At 45.0% G+C, this 17,240-nt stretch overlaps 1 protein-coding gene across 1 annotated transcript in view; it reads left to right on the top strand.

Moving 5' to 3' along the window:
* LOC124712565 (acidic fibroblast growth factor intracellular-binding protein) overlaps nucleotides 1-17,240 on the top strand; it is a 124,718-nt gene that overhangs the window by 43,622 nt on the left and 63,856 nt on the right. Inside the window, exon 5 of the mRNA XM_047242879.1 lies at nucleotides 14,647-14,754. Within this exon, the coding sequence (XP_047098835.1) occupies nucleotides 14,647-14,754 (108 nt within the window). The remainder of the gene's footprint in view (nucleotides 1-14,646; nucleotides 14,755-17,240) is intronic.

Here is a 17,240-nt window from a genome sequence, read left to right as displayed (position 1 = left end):
ATTCCTTGCTCCAGTGTAGAAATTGAGCAGTGTTGATCTCAAAGTGCCACGTCCATTCCTCTGCTTTCTTCCTTCCGTAGAGTTCTACACTAGCTACCAACACTGAAATCTCAACCAGAATATTTTTCACTTACCCCTCAGTATGTTGTAATGCAAATAGAGTTTAAATTAATGTGCTCTGAGTTTATTTCATCCCACCTTTATGATCAGCAAACCTTGTGACAGTGTCGTTTGCAGGGGTCGTTCCCAGTTGGAACAATGTCCCACTGAGTCACTGAGTTTATTAGTGTGGTGCAAAAGGTCAATTTTTATGTGATAGTTATTTAGAAAATCTAGCCCTAGGATTGTGCAGTAGCCCTCACCAACATGAAGCAATATTCCCATATATTTCTGAAAATTGTTTGATCCAGTGCAGAAATTGACCAGTGTTGACCCCAAAGATGCCACATCTTCCTTCCAAAGAGTTCCGCATGAGCCACCAACACGAGCCCATGTGTCCACTAAAAATTTACATTCTCTTCTGTTCACGCCAAGCAACGCCACACCTCTGCATGCACTTTGAAGCATTAAGCTTTACTGGGAATGCTGCCTGGTGGTTGAGGAATTCCCATTGGTGTTTAATGAAGCCATACCCCTACGTCACTTACTTGGCTTACTATTCTGACAATCATGCATCCAAATCCCTACCACTCTACCACTCCGCACTCATAGCGTTGCAGTTGGCAGCATTTTTTCTGAACGTGGCCCACTTATCCACACCAATAGCATGTCACTTCTGAGAAGAAACACTCAATTTACCCTACACCCAAGATGCTATGTCTATCTACTCTTCATCCTGGAGTATAACAAACTTAATGGCAGTGGCTAAATCCTTTGATTCTCCGTCTGTACCCTCCTTGACATATCAGATGGAAGCCCTCTTAAAGACGTATCTAGCACCATATGTTTATGTGCCTCCACATTCTGTGTCAACATACATTTGCGCATAGACTTTCATAGTTCTATCTACAAATGTTTCCACCAACTTGTTTCATTTCTGGGTCAGGCTGTTAAGTTTTTCCTGGAAGAATGTGGCACTATTCTCAGCTTCCAGATTCTTAATAAATGATGACACTTTCTCAGGAGGAGGAGCCACTAGACTAGTTGCAGTGAGAGCAACAGAAGAAGCATGTGCATCAAATGAAGCTTTTTCCTGTACTGTCCCAGCTAGCTCACCATGTCAACTTGCACTATTTGCAATGCCCACATGCATTTGTAACATGGCATTCTTTTCCAACAGTTCAACCATCTGCTGCTTCAAAGTTTCAGCCGCTTCCAGTGTTGTCATTGCTTGTGTTTCTTGCATTTGTGGAACCTCTATTTACAGAAAATACAATATCCATGAAGCACACACACATTAACAGGCCTAGGACAGCTATAATAAAAGCATGGGCATAAGTACCTCACTGGCTGTAAATAGACTCTCTAAAATTTCCTCTAAACTGCGATAAATACACTAATCCCTTAGGCTTCACAAATTGTACTTTTATGTTCCTATGCACACCTCTTCTGTCTACTGTGGCCATATACAGGATGAAACAAGGTAGTCACAAAAATAAAAACACACTCACCAAAACCATACTGCTGAACTGCACATTGTGGCTGGAGACATGGTCCTGGACCCAGCTGCAGATGCCAGTGACCACTTCTGACACCACTTGTTGAGGCCGGTGTAGAAGGCCTCTGTGATGAGTGATGGAACCAGATTGGATGAGGTGTGGTGGTTGGTAGTACATCACCCTAGAAGGGGTAGCAGTGGCGTGCAGTGAGTGAGTGTCTGATAAACATCCAGCGTGTTGACATGAAAACATTTGTTAACAGATTCATTAAATGTTCATCAGTTACAACAGTCTCGATGATACTTGGAGCAATCAGCACACCCAAAACGTAAGATTTACACAGCCCTCGAGGAGCCGCGGCTACATGCAGACGGCCTGACAACTTTCAGTGTCATGTGGCCAGGGGTGACGATGGCTGTGATTCAGCAAGGACACTGATCGGAGCAGCAGGCAGCAGCTCCCAATGCAGACTAGAGACTGCCTGACAACACAGGATGGAGCATGCAGAGGTGCACAGAATAACAATGTGGATGAAGTGTGGCTGAGACAGCTCACAGCAGCAGTAGTGCTTGCCCACATAAGCAGAGGCAGGCAGTGAGAAGTCTGTCTGCATGAGCAGTGGCAGCTGAACAGCTGCGTTACTCCAGGTTTGCATGATAGACCTTCAGGGATGTAGGCCGGCAGCAGGTAAAGTAGACCCACAGGTGGCCCATTGGTTGGATGGTGGTAAGTCCACAGCAATGGACTCAGTGTGAGCAGCAGGGTCGCAGCCAGCAGTGGCACAGTATGGAGGTGGAGACTGATTGATCCGTGTAGACTTGTAGACTCGCAGACCATCATAAGCCCCAGCTTGGAGGATGGTGACTGATAGACTGCAATACCTGTAACTAGAAGTGAGGATTATTGGTATCAACTTGACATATCCTTGTTTTGCTAAAGCATTGGTTTCTATCACGAAAGCCAGAACAGGACTGTGGTTCAGATGTGAAGAAATCGGGTAACCTTGGCCACAGAGGCTCCGCGCTTTTTTGCTGTGACGACAATATCGTGACTGTGGTCATTCTGCTGTGAATGATAACTGCTTGACACCTCCAGGCATTACAGTGAGCATCGACTATCTGAACCAATTGAGGGATGTGGGTGTTCAGCAAACCTGTTTGTTAGGATAACTGAACTGTGTATTTTAATTCACCAATAAAAACTTAGTATGTTTATAATAATATGGACCTCTTTTATTTTTGCAAAGGCGTGTACAGTAGCAATGTACGTAGTACAGCCTAGTAAGCAAAAAATACGCGATCCATACGCATTTTGCATGAACAGTACATATGTAAAGAATTAATCTTTAAAAAGTTCTTAAGTTTGGTCTTTCTAAGCAAGACTACCTGCTTATGGGCAGCTAAGTCACTTGCTTTTTGAGGACAGGCCGCTTTCATCTTGAGCTTCATATGGTCACAAGGCAGTCTCTAAACATATAAATGCTTCAGAAGCAGTCGGTATATATTCATCTTCATTTTCTGGACCACCAGTTGATGAGATGCTGGCAGCATCAGTTTTATCAGTAATGACATGATTTGGTGTCTGGAACTCTCTCTTTTTTTTTTTTTTTTTTTTTTTTTACAATACTCATGTTAACTGAGTTCTTTTAATATATTGAGCATTTCGGAAATTTCATTCTGTTCATCATTTTCAAGTAGACTTTGAGAACTTTCCCAATATACAAAATTTTGTTCTAGGCTATTTTCAAGTTCTGTTGCTTTATACTGTCCTGTGCTTCTCCGATCACATAGAATGCATCTTTCAAATCAATTTTTGTGTGATTTCTTTACAAACTTTCTTTTCACTTCTCTTCCCTTTCAAACAATATATTATGTAACAGTTCTTCTCTGTGATACTGTTTGACAGTCTCAATAATGCCTTGATCCCTGTGTTGTAGTAAGAAGGTTACATTAAGTGGAAGAACTATTACTATTATGAAGTCATCCTTTCTGTTTAAGATATCACTTGATGGATGAATTTGTGCAGGATCAAGAAGCAGTGACAATTTCTCCTTTTACTATTATTTAACTGATGATCTTTTACAGAGGGTACAGAAACTTCCATAAACCATTCTGTGAAAGCCATACTATCAACCCAGACATTCTTTTGTGCAGTGTAACCAGTAGGCATTGCAGACATATTAATATGTTTGCAACAATGCGATTTCTTACTTTTACCAGTTATGAGCATAGGTGGTTGGTGGATACCATTAGCATTTTTACAACCTAAAGCAGTAATATGATACTTGCTTACTTTGGGACCATGTTCTGCTAATTCACGACATGAAGCAAGAGGTTTTCTTTGCAAAGCTTTCTAGTTGAGCTCAGTTTCATCAAGCTTGCAAATGTTTTTTATAGCATTATCTTCTTCCTTCAGTATGTCCCTTAGTTTGATTTTAAAAGAATCACATCTGCTGAAGAATAGACAGACAATTTTTCTCCTTGTGTTTGAAGCTCATGAATGGCATGTCTTAACTTAGTGTTTCAACCAACCTGTGCTTGGTTTCAAATGTGATGGCTCTCCAAGATTTTTGTTAAATTGAATTACCCTTTACACAGAAGGGGACCAGAAAGAGGTTTTCCTTGTGTTCTTTTTTGTGTAAATCACTTGTAAAAAGCATCATCTAAATCCATGTTTGGCACGTGTTTCATAGTTTTACGACTTGTCAACCCATCAGTAGAATCGAGCTTAGATACAAAGTTTGTGACGCTTGTCTTTTGTTTTTTATGTTTGTAATTATCGACTTACCTACCCTGTACTCATTAGATAACTTGATTGCAGATTCTCTTCACCCAATCTTTTATTAGTCTTGTTTTTATCTCTCATAGAAAGTACAATACATTTAGATGTTTTATATTGCAAGTTTGCTTTACATGTCAAAGACCGTAGCTGGCGGTGGGCAGCATGCACGAGCGAATGATGTTTCAGTTAAATGGTCATTTGGTTGACCGATGTTCGGGTAATCAGTGGTCTACTGTGCTTACCATACCTGCGGGTAGCCCCAGATTTTGCTTGGCCAATTTGAAATGATCTACTTCTGCATCCTCTTGTGTTAGCTGTGGAAGGTGTCTCAATTCCCAGTAAATTAATTGCAGTGTAGGTATATAGTATTTTCATGTTGCCATGTATGTTTAAGCTCTATGCAATACTCTCAGTGATCAACATACAAAATCAGTAATTTGACCATTAATAGTGAATTAATCACTCAACACTACTTTTCTTTAGAATCTCTGGTCATGATCCATGATGAGACCTGTTGTGCATTTGTGATGGAATGCTTGAAATCTGTCACAGTTGAAAGTTCCTTCATCTCAAAGAAATTATTATTCACTATAGGAAAGAAATGGATGTGACCAATGATGAATAATGAGGAACTACTAATCTACTCTGCATGTATTTATGTTTAGCTCACAGACTGAATGCTGAAACAGATATCCACAAATAACTGAGGAATAAAACTTATCAACTTAAAAGATTAAATTTAACTGTGGATAGCAAAAAATTCGCACTGTTGTTTGAATGTTACAGCAAAGTGATGTGAAAATTTCTGAATTCACTGACATGGTACATCTTAAAAGACAGAGATAGATTTAAGGAGAGAAGGTAAAATTTACGTAAAAAAAGCTGTTCTGTGAAGTGCCTTCTTCAGTTTTTTCTGTAACCATTACATTAAATATGATATATTTTTAAAAAATAATAACCAATGCTGTGAATGTGACAGAACTTTAATCCATATCTGTGTAATATTGATCAGACAGTTCAAAATGTGTCAACAAATGGAAAGCCCAGGTTGGAATATCTACAGTATTATAAAAATGATATAGATTGCTACTCACCGTAAATATCACATGTTGAGTAGCAGACAGACATGACCAAGAGACTGTAATGCATTTGAGCTGCCTGTCGTAAGAGGCGACTAAAAGGAGTCTCACACGTTTCGGCCTTTATGTGATAGTCCCCTGTAGGGTTTGACCTCCATTCTTCAAAATTTTCCCGAAGAGCGAGCCAATTGGGGAAAGGCACGTCACTTGGTGCATTGTGTCCGTCGTGCATTGAGATCTTTAGCCCACTTTCTCGTTGTTGCATTTCAGTCCTGCTCATTCTCCATCTCTTGGGTGAGGACACCTTCCAGGGTGTGTTTTCCACCATGCACTATGCAGTGTCGCTTTCTGTGGCGACGATGACCGTGGACTTCTTTGCACCTGATATCCAGCACGGTAGCCAGTCTGTTGTGGTGGGGCCGCCATGTACCCTGTTGGTTGTAGCCCACTGACAACACAGGGATCGCTCTGCTGGTGCCTGCGACTCCCCACGTATGCCAAGGGGTAGATGCCCATCCCCCTGGGCATCGGGACTCCCGGTAATGGCCATCCTGCCAGGTGGCCTTTGGTGTGGCTGGGCACCTGTGGGGAGAGTGGGTGGCATCAGGGCAGATGACATGTGATGAAGTGTAGTCCATCATCTCTTGCTGGTGGTGAAACACCAGCAGTCTCTAAGCGTTCACGAGCTCAGTTCAACGCACAGAAGTATGACCCCACATCGGTCCCCTCCCTGGCAACACCATGGGAGGAACTTCAGGCTACGGATGGCAGTGGATCTTATTTGCCCCGGTACCTTGTATGTTCAAGAGCTAATGGGGAATCTTTCATGATGATGAAGCCTCAGTTTTTTGTTGAGCATTTAGAGGACAAGTTGGGGGAGGTGGAGGGATTGTCCAAAATGAGATCTGGCTCGGTATCGATCAAAACAACATCCTCTGCCCAGTCACGGACGTTACTCGCTTGTGGCAAGCTGGGGAATGTTTCTGTAACCATTGCGCCCCATAAGAGCTTAAATATGGTCCAGGGTATCATATTTCATAGGGGACCTTCTTTTGCAGTCTGAAGATGAGCTGCATGCCAATTTAGAGCGGCAAGGTGTACTTTTCGTCCGGCGTGTCCACTGGGGTCCGAGGGATAATCAGGTTGCCACTGGTGCCTTCATCTTGGTCTTCGAGGGTGATCATTGCCGGAGAAGGTCAAGGTGATGGTCTACCGCTGTGATCTAAAGCCCTATATCCCTCTCCTGGTGCAGTGCTTTAAGTGCTGGAAGTTCAGCCATATGTCTCGTCCCACTGTACTTCCAGCATCACATGTCGAGATTGCGGACTCCCATCTCATCCCAATACTCCATGTGCCCCACCTTCTATCTGTGTCAACTGCGGAGACCACCGTTTGCCTTGCTCTCCAGACTACAGGATTCTCCAGAAAGAAAGGAAAATCATGGAGTACAAGACCCTGGATTGACTCACCTACACTGAGGCTAAGAGAAAATTTGAGCGCCTGCATCCTATACATATGATATAGTATTATGCCGCCGCTACAACAGTTCTGGCACCATCAGCTCTGCCAACCCCAGTCACCTCTCGGAGCTGGAAGACTACACCTGCCCCCTTGATGGTCGGTGGCATATCCCTCCCTGTTGCTCCCGCACCACCTACTTCGGGAGCAACCCCCCCCCCCCCCCCCCCCTCCCCCCACTCCAACCATTGGGGACATCCGTCCCCAATTCTAATCTGGACAAGCATAAGTCTTCTTCAGCTTCTCTTGCTAGGAAGAGGAAGGGGTCCGTGGGTCACTCCCTTGCCGGGTTTCTGCTAGGGGGAAAGATGACACCCACTAGTGGCTGAAGAGCTCAAAAGCAGCTAGTCATAGGGCTTCATGCTCATCCTCAGTCCCAGAGACTGAGCCAGTGAAGTCCTCCCAGCCAGGGAAACCCAAGGAGCAGCGGGAGAAATCCAAAAAGAAGACCCCTAAGACCAAGGAAATTGTGGTGGCACCCACACCACCGCTACCTGCAAGCTCTGCATCTGAGGATGGGGTGGAGATTCTGACGTCTACTCAGGATAGATCTCGAAAGACCCTCAGACGCAATGGATATAGACTGCTCAGGCAAAAGGTCAGTGGCAGCAGGTGACCTTGAGGCGTAAACTGCCTCATTGAATATTTCATGCCTTCCCAGTCTCACGATGACGTCATCCTCTAATGGAATTGCAGCGGTTTTTTCCGCCACCTGGATGAGCTACGGCAACTGTTAAGCTTTACACCTGCTATCTGCATTGCCCTCCAGGAAACCTGGTTCCCAGCAATGAAGATCCCTGCCCTCTGCGGCTATAAGGGATATTACAGGAACCATAGTGACTGTAATCGGGTATCAGGTGGAGTTTGCGTCTATGTCCTAAACTCAGTCTGTAGTGCCACTGTGCTCCTTCAAACCCCTCTTGAAGCTGTGGCTGTCAGAATAAGGACGACGTAGGAAATAACTGCCTGCAATGTATATCTTCCTCCAGATGGTGCAGTACCTCTGAATGTATTAGCTGCACTGATGGATCAACTCCCTAAACCTTTCCTACTTTCGGAAGATTTTAATGCCCATAACCCCTTTTGGGGTGGCACTGTGCTTCCTGGCTGAGGCAGAGATGTCGAAACTTTACTGTCTCAGTTCGACCTCTGCCTCTTAAATACTGGGGCTGCCACACATATCAGAGTGGCTCATGATAGTTACTCCTCCATTGACTTATCAATTTGAAGCCCAGGACTTCTCCCATCTATCCACTGGAGAGCACGTGACGACCTGTGTGGTACTGACTACTTCCTCATCTTCCTGTCACTGCCCCGGCGTCAGGGCCACAGATGCCTGCCCAGATGGGCTTTAAACAAGGCTCACTCGGAAACTTTCACCTCTGCTGTCACTGTTGAATTGATGTGATGGTTGAGCAGGTGACTACAACAATTGTTTCTGCGGCAGAAAAAGCAATCCCTCACTCTTTAGGATGCCCCCGGCATAAGGCAGTCCCTTGGTGGTCGCTGAAGCAATTAAGGAGCGTTGGCGAGCTCTACAGTGGCATAAGTGGCACCATTCCCTGGAGCACCTCATAACCTTTAAACTGCGCCGTGCCCGCATTCGCCAACTTATCAAATGACGGAAGCAGGAGTGTTGGGGTAGAGACGTCTCGACCAATGGGTGCCATACGTCACCTTCCCAAGTCTGGGAAAAGATCAAACGTATTTTCAGGTACCAGACCCCAACAGGTGTTACCGGTGTTACCATAAATGGCATATTATCTACCGATGCAAACATGATTGCCGAGCAATTCGCTGAGCACTATGCTCGAGCCTCTGCTCCGGAGAATTACCCCCAGCCTTTCACATTCTCATACAGCAGATGGAAGGGAAAGTCCTCCCATTCACTACAAGCCACAGTAATCCCTATAACACCCCGTTTACAGAGTGGGAGCTCCTCTGTGCCCTTGCACCGTGCCCTGACACTGCTCCTGGGCCGGATTGGATTCACTGTCAGATGATTAAACATCTCTCGTCTGACTACAAGTGACATCTCCTAGTCATCTTCAGCCAGATCTGGTGTGATGGCGAGAGAGCACAATCATTCCAGTGCTCAAATATGGTAAAACCTGCTTGATGCGGATAGCTATTGGCCCATCAGTCTCACCAACCTTCTTTGTAACCCGATAGAACGTATGGTGTGTCAGCGGTTGGGCTGGGTCCTGGAATCACATGGACTACTGGCTACATGCCAGGGCGGTTTCCAGCAGAGTCGCTCTACCACTGATAATATTGTGTCCCTCTAGTCTGCCATCCAAACAGCCTTTTCTGGATGCCAACACTTGGTTGCCATCTTTTTTGATTTATGAAAAGCTTACGACACGACCTGGCAACATCATATCCTTGCTACATTGTATGAGTGGGATCTCAGAGGCCCACTCCCAATTTTTATCCAAAATTTCCTGTCACTCCGTACTTCCCGTCATCCAATCTCTTCTGTCTGAAGTGGAGTCCTTCCCTTTACCACCTCTACTTGCGGCTCATTCACGTACACCTCCATGGTGTACGCCTCGGCCGCAGCTTCGTCTGGACCTTCTGCATGGCCCTAAGGACTCTGTTAACCCCGTCACTCTCTGTCGTCACTTCCTCACGATTCTTGACTTGCTCCAGTGCTCTGATGTGGTTAACACCGATGGCTCAATGGCTGATGGTCACATAGGCTTTGCGTATGTTCATGGAGGACATATTGAACAGCACTCCTTGCCAGATAGTTGCAGTGTTTTCACTGCAGAGCTGGCGGACATATCTTGTACTCCTGAGCACATCTGCTCATGACCTGTCCTGTCATTTCTCCTGTGTACTGACTCATTGAACAGCCTACAAGCTATTTACCAGTGCTACCCTCGCCATCCTCTGGTAGCGTCCGTCCAGGAGTCCATCTATGCCCTGGAATGGTCTCATCATTCAGTGGTGTTTGTGTGGACCCTAGGACACTTTGGAATCCCAGGCAACGAACTTGCCGACAGGCTGGCCAAACAGGAGACGCAGAAACCGCTTCTGGAGATGGGCATCTCCAAAGCTGACCTGCGTTCTGTTTTACGCCGCAGGGTTTTCAGGCTTTGGGAGATGGAACGGCATAACAGTACGCACAAAAAGCTACTTGTCACTAAGGAGATGACGAATTTGTGGAAGTCTTCAATGCGGTCCCCTCGCAGGGAATCAGTTGTCCGCTGCCACCTCCACATTGGCCATACATAGCTAACGCATGGTTACCTACTCCGTTGCGAGGTCCCACCTCTGTGTTGCTGTGGATCCCAAATGACAGTCGTCCACCTGTTGCTGGACTGCACACTTTTAGCCGCTCTTCGGCGAACTTTTAACTTTGCCAGTTCCCTACCGTCGGTGTTGAGCGACAATGAATCAGCAGCAGCTTTAGTTTCATGTTTTATGTGAGAGTGGGTTTTATACTTCTATGTCGGTTTAAGCACATGTCCTTTGTCCCTCTGTATCTCCACCCTAGTGCTTTTAGGGTGTAATTTTTAATGTGTTGCAGAGTGGCTGGCTTTTCTTTTTTATTCTCGTGGGCAGCCAGCCACTGTAATCTGCTTTCTTGTTTTACTCTCTTCTGTTTCTATCATCTCTCTGTTGTTTTCTTGCCCTGTTTTGTTCCTTTTAGTGTTCATTGCCTTTCCTTCATTCTTGTGGTTTTTCCTTTCTTTCCATTTTGTGTTATATGTCTCGTCCATTTTATTCTCACATTTGTGGCGTTGTTTTATTAGGAACAAGGGACCGATGACCTCGTAGTTTGGTCCCTGCCCCCTCTTTTAAACCAACCAACCATTTGGGCTTTCGGCCAGAGCCTTCTTCGGAAAGGAAAATGTACACACATTTACATAAGCAAGCCCACCTTACCCACACATGATCACTATTGTTGGCCATAATGCAATTGTGCATCAGACAGAGTGGGATGGGGATGGGGTAGGGGTAGCAGGGTACGGATGTGGGGTGAGGAGTCAGTGCTGCCTGTCAGAGCATGCAGGAACTAGATGGAATAGGATAAGTCTGTGACAGGACTGGAATAGGAAGTGCTGTTTGAGTGGATTGTGTAGGTCTTGCAGTTAGGTCTTCCATGGGGATCTGGTGTCTGTGGCAAGGGGTTGGGATTTGGGAGTGGCATAGTGATGGACTAAGATGTTGTGGTGGTTAGCTGGTCAACAGAACACCACTTTAGGAGGGGTAGGAAGGATATTGGGTAGATTGTCTCTCATTTTAGGGCATGATGATAGATAATGAAAGCCCTAACGAAGGATGTGATTCAGTTGTTCCAGTCCAGGGTGGTACTGTACTGGGTGATGAAAGGGGGGGGGGGGGGGTGCTCCTGTGTAGCTGTTCATGGAGGGTGGTGGGAGGATTAGGGGTGTGTGGGGAGAAGGCATGGGAAATTTATTTGCGGATTAGGTGTGAGGGAAGGCCTTTGTGAGACCTTCAGCACACTGGGCAAGAGAATTCGTGTCAGTGCAGTTTTATTCTGGCCAGAGATAGCGGTCGTGTGTGTGGGGTGTGCTTGCTAGTTTGAAAGTGTGTGTGTTTCCTTTCTGAAGAATGCTTTGGTGGAAAGCTCAAACGTGTAACAGTATTTTCATCATGTCATCCTGTAACTTACCATGTCATGTTTACGATGAGTATTAATCTGTCCTTACTATAATAGTATTTATATTCCAATCCAGACTTCCCATTGTTTGATTTTGCCTTTCAGCTTTTCTTCCATCCCCCAACCCAGTGATGTTTTCATTTGTTACTGCTTTCTAAAGCAGTGGTGGGCAAATGTGCTAACATGGGTGTGGCCACTCATATGCGCCCGCACAACCTGCACGCGGGCACTGTCAGCCAGCAGTTCCCCCTCCACTTCTCGGCTAATGTTGCTCGTTACCAGCACCTGTGCGACAAGACGTGTCTGCTCCAAACTTAACAATTCCCAGTAATATTACATGTGCTAAGTTAGTAGATGTTTAATAAAAAGGAAGCATTTGTTTTTTGCTTATTACTTTAGATCGGTGTTGTATTTGTGACCAGGATATTATGTCTGTGAGAGTGATACTTTCTTTTCGTTGTGTTGATGCCTGAAATCTCCTGACCCAGTTTTCCACTAAACAGAATGACAGAATTGTGAAATTTGTAATGTATTGTACTGCTTGTACCTTCTGTCAACCTATGCAGTGTATTACTCTGTGGCGCTGTTGTGTTCATTAATGGCATTACAAAGTGTAACCGAATGAGGTGGCGCAGTGGTTAGCACACTGGACTCACATTCAGGAGGAAAACGGTTCAAACTCGTGTCTGGACATCCTGATTTAGGTTTTCCGTGATTTCCTTCAGGCAAATCCTTGGATGGTTCCTGTGAAAGAGCATGGCCGACTTCCTTCTCCATCCTTCAATCGGGTTCCGTCCTTATCATCCCCATGACTTCCCACACACTCACCTTCTCCATGCTCCTTGAAATCCACAAACCTAACAATCCTGAACATCACATTGTAGCTGGTTATTGTGCTCCCACTCAAAGAATTTCAGCCCTCATTGACCAACACCTCCATCCAGTTGCTCCAAATCTAGCCTTACACATCAACGATATCTACTACTTCCTTCATTGACTCTCCTCCATCCCCACGTCTGTGGCTGTGTTGGCTTAGCTGCTGCAGCTACATACAGCGCCAGTGGCTACGTAGTTCACCTGGCTGCCTGAGAGCTCGGAGGATCGCTCTATAGTTCTAACTAAGCGCGATCCGCTGCAAAAGGGTCTGCTTCCGGCCGCCATTGCGGTTTATCATGGCGCTACTTCCTGCCGTGCCCAGTCTGCGTGTGATTATCAGCAGGAAGTGTGACGTATGGCGCTGTTCTTATCAGTACTTGCAGGCTACTGAGCCATGTTTTGACGACTTGTTGTGTTATCTATATAACGAGGCAGCAGCATTTTATTTATCTCGAGGCAACTGGATGTTTTACACAGCCATGCAGCTTTCTTATTGATTATTAATGATTATATTGATATGTTTCCCTATTTCTGCAGGAGTTTCTACTCATCACTGTTGACTCCACTTCCCTATACATCAGCATACCTCATGCCCAAGGTCTTGCTGCTATTAAACTCTCTCTCTCTCCCAATGTCTTTCAGACTCCAAACCCACTACCTCATTTCTCATACACCTAATTAACTACATCCTAACACACAACTACTTCTCTTTTAAAGGAAAAGTACACAAACAAACCCTCTAGTGACAACCTATTAATGGGTCATTTACAGGAAACCTTCCTAGCCTCCTCAAACCCCTAACCCCTTGCCTGGTTCAGGTTCATTCATTATCTTCACTCAGGGCCAAGACACCATATCGTCATTCCTTCACAGCCTCGACACCTTATCATCCCCATTACCTGATCCTCAAATGAGCATACCCATCTTCCTGGATGTTGGTTTCATTTCCTCTGATGGCACCATCCACACATCTGTCCACATTAAACCCACCAGCCAGCAGCAGTGCCAGCACTTTGACAATTGCCGTCCCTTGCACACCAAAAAATCCTTCCCATATGGTCTGGGCACTTGGTGCAGTGATAAGAACTCCCTCGCCTAGTATGCTGAAGGTCTCATAATGGCCTTCACAGACCTAGTCTGCGAACAGATTCTCCGTGCCATACCCCACACAGCCTCAATTCTTCCACCACACTAAGAACCAGCTACAAAGAGCACCCCCTTGAATATGTACCATCATGCACTGAAATGAGGGACATCCTGTCCAAGGTCCTACTCATCATTCCTAAAGTGGTCTTCCATCACCCACACCCAGCTTCCACAAAGTCCTATTCCATCCCTGTGCCACTCTCATTATCAATTGCTTGCCCACAGGAATCATATTCTGTGGAAGACCCAGTTGCAATACTTGCCCAGTCTAGCCACACAGCACTTTCTATTCCATTCCTCTCTGACTTATCCCACCCCATCAGAGCCCAGGCCACGTATGAAAGTAGCCATGTCATTACCTGGAATCATTGCACAGCTTTTTATGTTGGTATGACTAACAACAACCCACACCCAACAGTTTCTACCCACTCCCCTACATTGCACTCCAGATCATGTGATCTGGTATTGCATCTAGCAGCCTTGTCCTGCTACCATCTAGTCACTGCATGCTCCGCCAGGCAGTGCTGTCTCCTCTTGCACCCCCTCCCCTTCACCCCCACACACCTTATTATCTGTCCCATTTTTCCACCCCACTCTGGGTTGCTGCTCTCTATACAATGCACAGTTGCTTTCTGGTTGGATTGAAAGTTCAAAGCTGTAAGCCTTTCATCGTGCCTGTCTGCAACTCAATGTGTCATTTTATGGTGAATGGCAATCTATCGTTTTCATAAAACTGTTAATTTGAAAGGTATATTTTATATGTTCCTTACTTGCAAATTATACTAATTGTAAATGCTGATCCTGTAAGTCATCAGAGCTTGACATAAGGTCTGATTCAGAGTTTAAAGTGGTTAGAATGATGTTCAGTATTATTGGTGCATAATAGTTAGTTAAAATTACCTCATCACTGTGTGATGAGTATTTATAAGGACCAGCTTGCATGTCAGTCCTTCATTCAGAATTTTTTGCAGATACAGATTAATTGTGATACTGTATTTATTTTATTATATTGCAGGAGGCAGTTTGATAATGTGAAAAGAGTGTTTAAAACTGTTGAGGAGATGCCGGGACCACTTGTACGAAACATTCAGAAACATTTCTTACTTCATGAGGAAACAGCAAAGTAAGTGCATTCTACAGATATAATGGTGCATCATGACTATGGTTCTTGTTATTTGTGGTGGTGGCAATGTTTCAGTTTCTGTTGTTGGTATTCGATCCACTTTGTAGACCAGAATGAAGTTTCCTGAACAAACATTTATATTAAAGACATGCCTCAGCAGATTTTGTGCAAAATACTGTACTGAATCACTGATGTAATGTTGAAAATTGAATATGAAAAGTTCAGTTTATTTTTGTAATTGTGTGTAAATAAAATAGAACCACTGCAGTGTTTGATGTTGTGCATTACAATGTGTGATATGTGAGATACAGGGTTACTGTAGAATGTTTTTTTTGCACTAATTTGGGGGGAGGGGGGGGGGGCACTAAAGAGTTACAGTTAACATAATTGCATATTATTAACACACACAAAACAATTTTCGAAAACTATTTGCGCTTTGAATAAGGTATTCTGCGTGTATACTTGTTAAGCTCCCATGTGAGTTGAAAAGATATCTCAAATATCCACATCTACACTTCACAATAACTTTACAGTGTGTGGCAGAGAGTAATACACTGCCCCTTATTTCCGTGTCCATGTTTGTTTCTCCCCTTCCTATTGGAGTTGTGAGTAGCGTGCAGGAAGAACAACTGTTATTAAAATCCTGTGTGAGCTTAAAACTCTGATTTTACTTTCATACTTGTTATCCAAATTATGTAGGAGATATCAATACATTGGACTCTTCTAAGAATGTATGATCTTGGAATTTCAACAATAATTCTCTGTTAGTGTTTCCCATTGGAATTTGATGAGCATCTGTGTGACACTTTTGTGCTTACCAAACTAAACAATGATGAAATGCCCCATTCTTCTTCGGATCTTTCATAAGCTGTCTCTTTTGAGTGGACCACTCTTCCTAAGGATTCTACCAACAAATTATAGTGTGGCATCTGCCTGCCCCATCATTAGTTTGATGCAATCATTCAACTTTAAATCACTGTATGCGTACTAAGAGATGTTTTATGGGTGTGGCTGTTCCTAGTAACTTCACTGCCTGTTGGTGTGCAGTACATTAAATTTGTTTATGTTGAAGGTCAGCAATCTATGCAATGATTGTCAGTTCTCTACAGGCCATTCTGAATTTCTCTACAGCATCATAGCATCATGATTCCTCCGTACAACCCACCATCATCTGTGAACAGCATCATGGGACTTTTGATGTTATCCACTAGGTCGCTTATAATCCTGTTAATAGTAATGGTCCTTTAACCACCCTGGAGTTGGACATGAAGCAACTTTTACTCCTGACGGTTTCTTTCAGTTAAGAATGACACACAGTGCTCTATTTGCCAGGACCTCTTCAACCAAACCACAGAACTGTTTTGATATTCCCCACACTTGTATTTTTTTTTTTTTTGTTATTGAAGCAACAGTGCAGATCTGTATTGTATGTGTCCTAGAAATCAATACACATAGCATCGCCCCCTGCGGGTTCGGGGGTAAGAATAGGTCCGCGGTATTCCTGCCTGTCGTAAGAGGCGACTAAAAGGAGTCTCAAACGTTTCGGCCTTCTGTGATGGTCCCCTCTTGGGTTTGACCTCCTTTTTTCCAAATTTCCGTTGTTAGTGCGTGCCATTTGGGGAAGGACGCCTTACGTGATGTTTTTCTATTGGTCCATCATGCACCACCATCTTGCATGTTACCTATTGTCGTGTGGGGGGGATTACACTCAACATCATCTGTGTTGTCCCCTTCTCGTCTTGTGCGCGATCCTCTTCTTAGCGCCCACGACAACTGTGGACCCTTTCAACACCTAAAATCCAGCACGGTAGCCAGTCCGTTGTGGTGGGGTCGTCATGTACCCTCTTGGGGGTAGCCCCCTGACCACGCAGGGATCGCACTACAGATGCCAGAGCTGTTTCCTCCCCATGCATGCCAAGGAGTATGTGCCCATCTTGTCTGGGGCACGGGGACTCCGGGCAACGGGTTATCGGCCAGGTACCCGTTGCTTTGGCTGGGTGGCGCCCTTGGGGAGAGCCCTCGTTCGGAGTAGGTGGCATCTGGGCGGATGTGGCGTAATGAAGCGCAATAAATCACACCCAGCTGGTGGTCGCACGGCCACCAGCATCTCTAAGCGAGGCAGAGTTGAGTTTGATGCTGCGCAATATGACCCTCAGTCGTTCCCCTCGTTGGCTGCGCCATGGGAGGGACGCCGATCTAGTGCCAAGCGGGAGCCTTACGTACCGCAATACCTTGTCTGCAGCAGGACTGATGGTGACTCCTTTCTTACGACGAAGCCTCTGTTTTTTGTGGAACACCTGGAGGATAAGTTTGGGGAAGTGGCGGGGTTGTCTAAAATGAGGAATGGGTCCATCCTCCTCAAGAGGTCCTCCCCAGCCCAGTCACGAGCGTTGCTCTTGTGTGATAAGCTGGATGACGTCCCTGTTACCGTCACTTCCCACAGTAGCTTAAATATGGTCCAGGGGATTATTTACCATCGTGACCTC

The sequence above is a fragment of the Schistocerca piceifrons genome, chromosome 8 (genome assembly GCF_021461385.2).
Source record: "Schistocerca piceifrons isolate TAMUIC-IGC-003096 chromosome 8, iqSchPice1.1, whole genome shotgun sequence".
NCBI classification, from domain to species: Eukaryota; Metazoa; Arthropoda; class Insecta; order Orthoptera; family Acrididae; genus Schistocerca; species Schistocerca piceifrons.
Note: the sequence above shows the minus strand (reverse complement) of the source record. Positions and strands in the feature narration are given on the sequence as shown.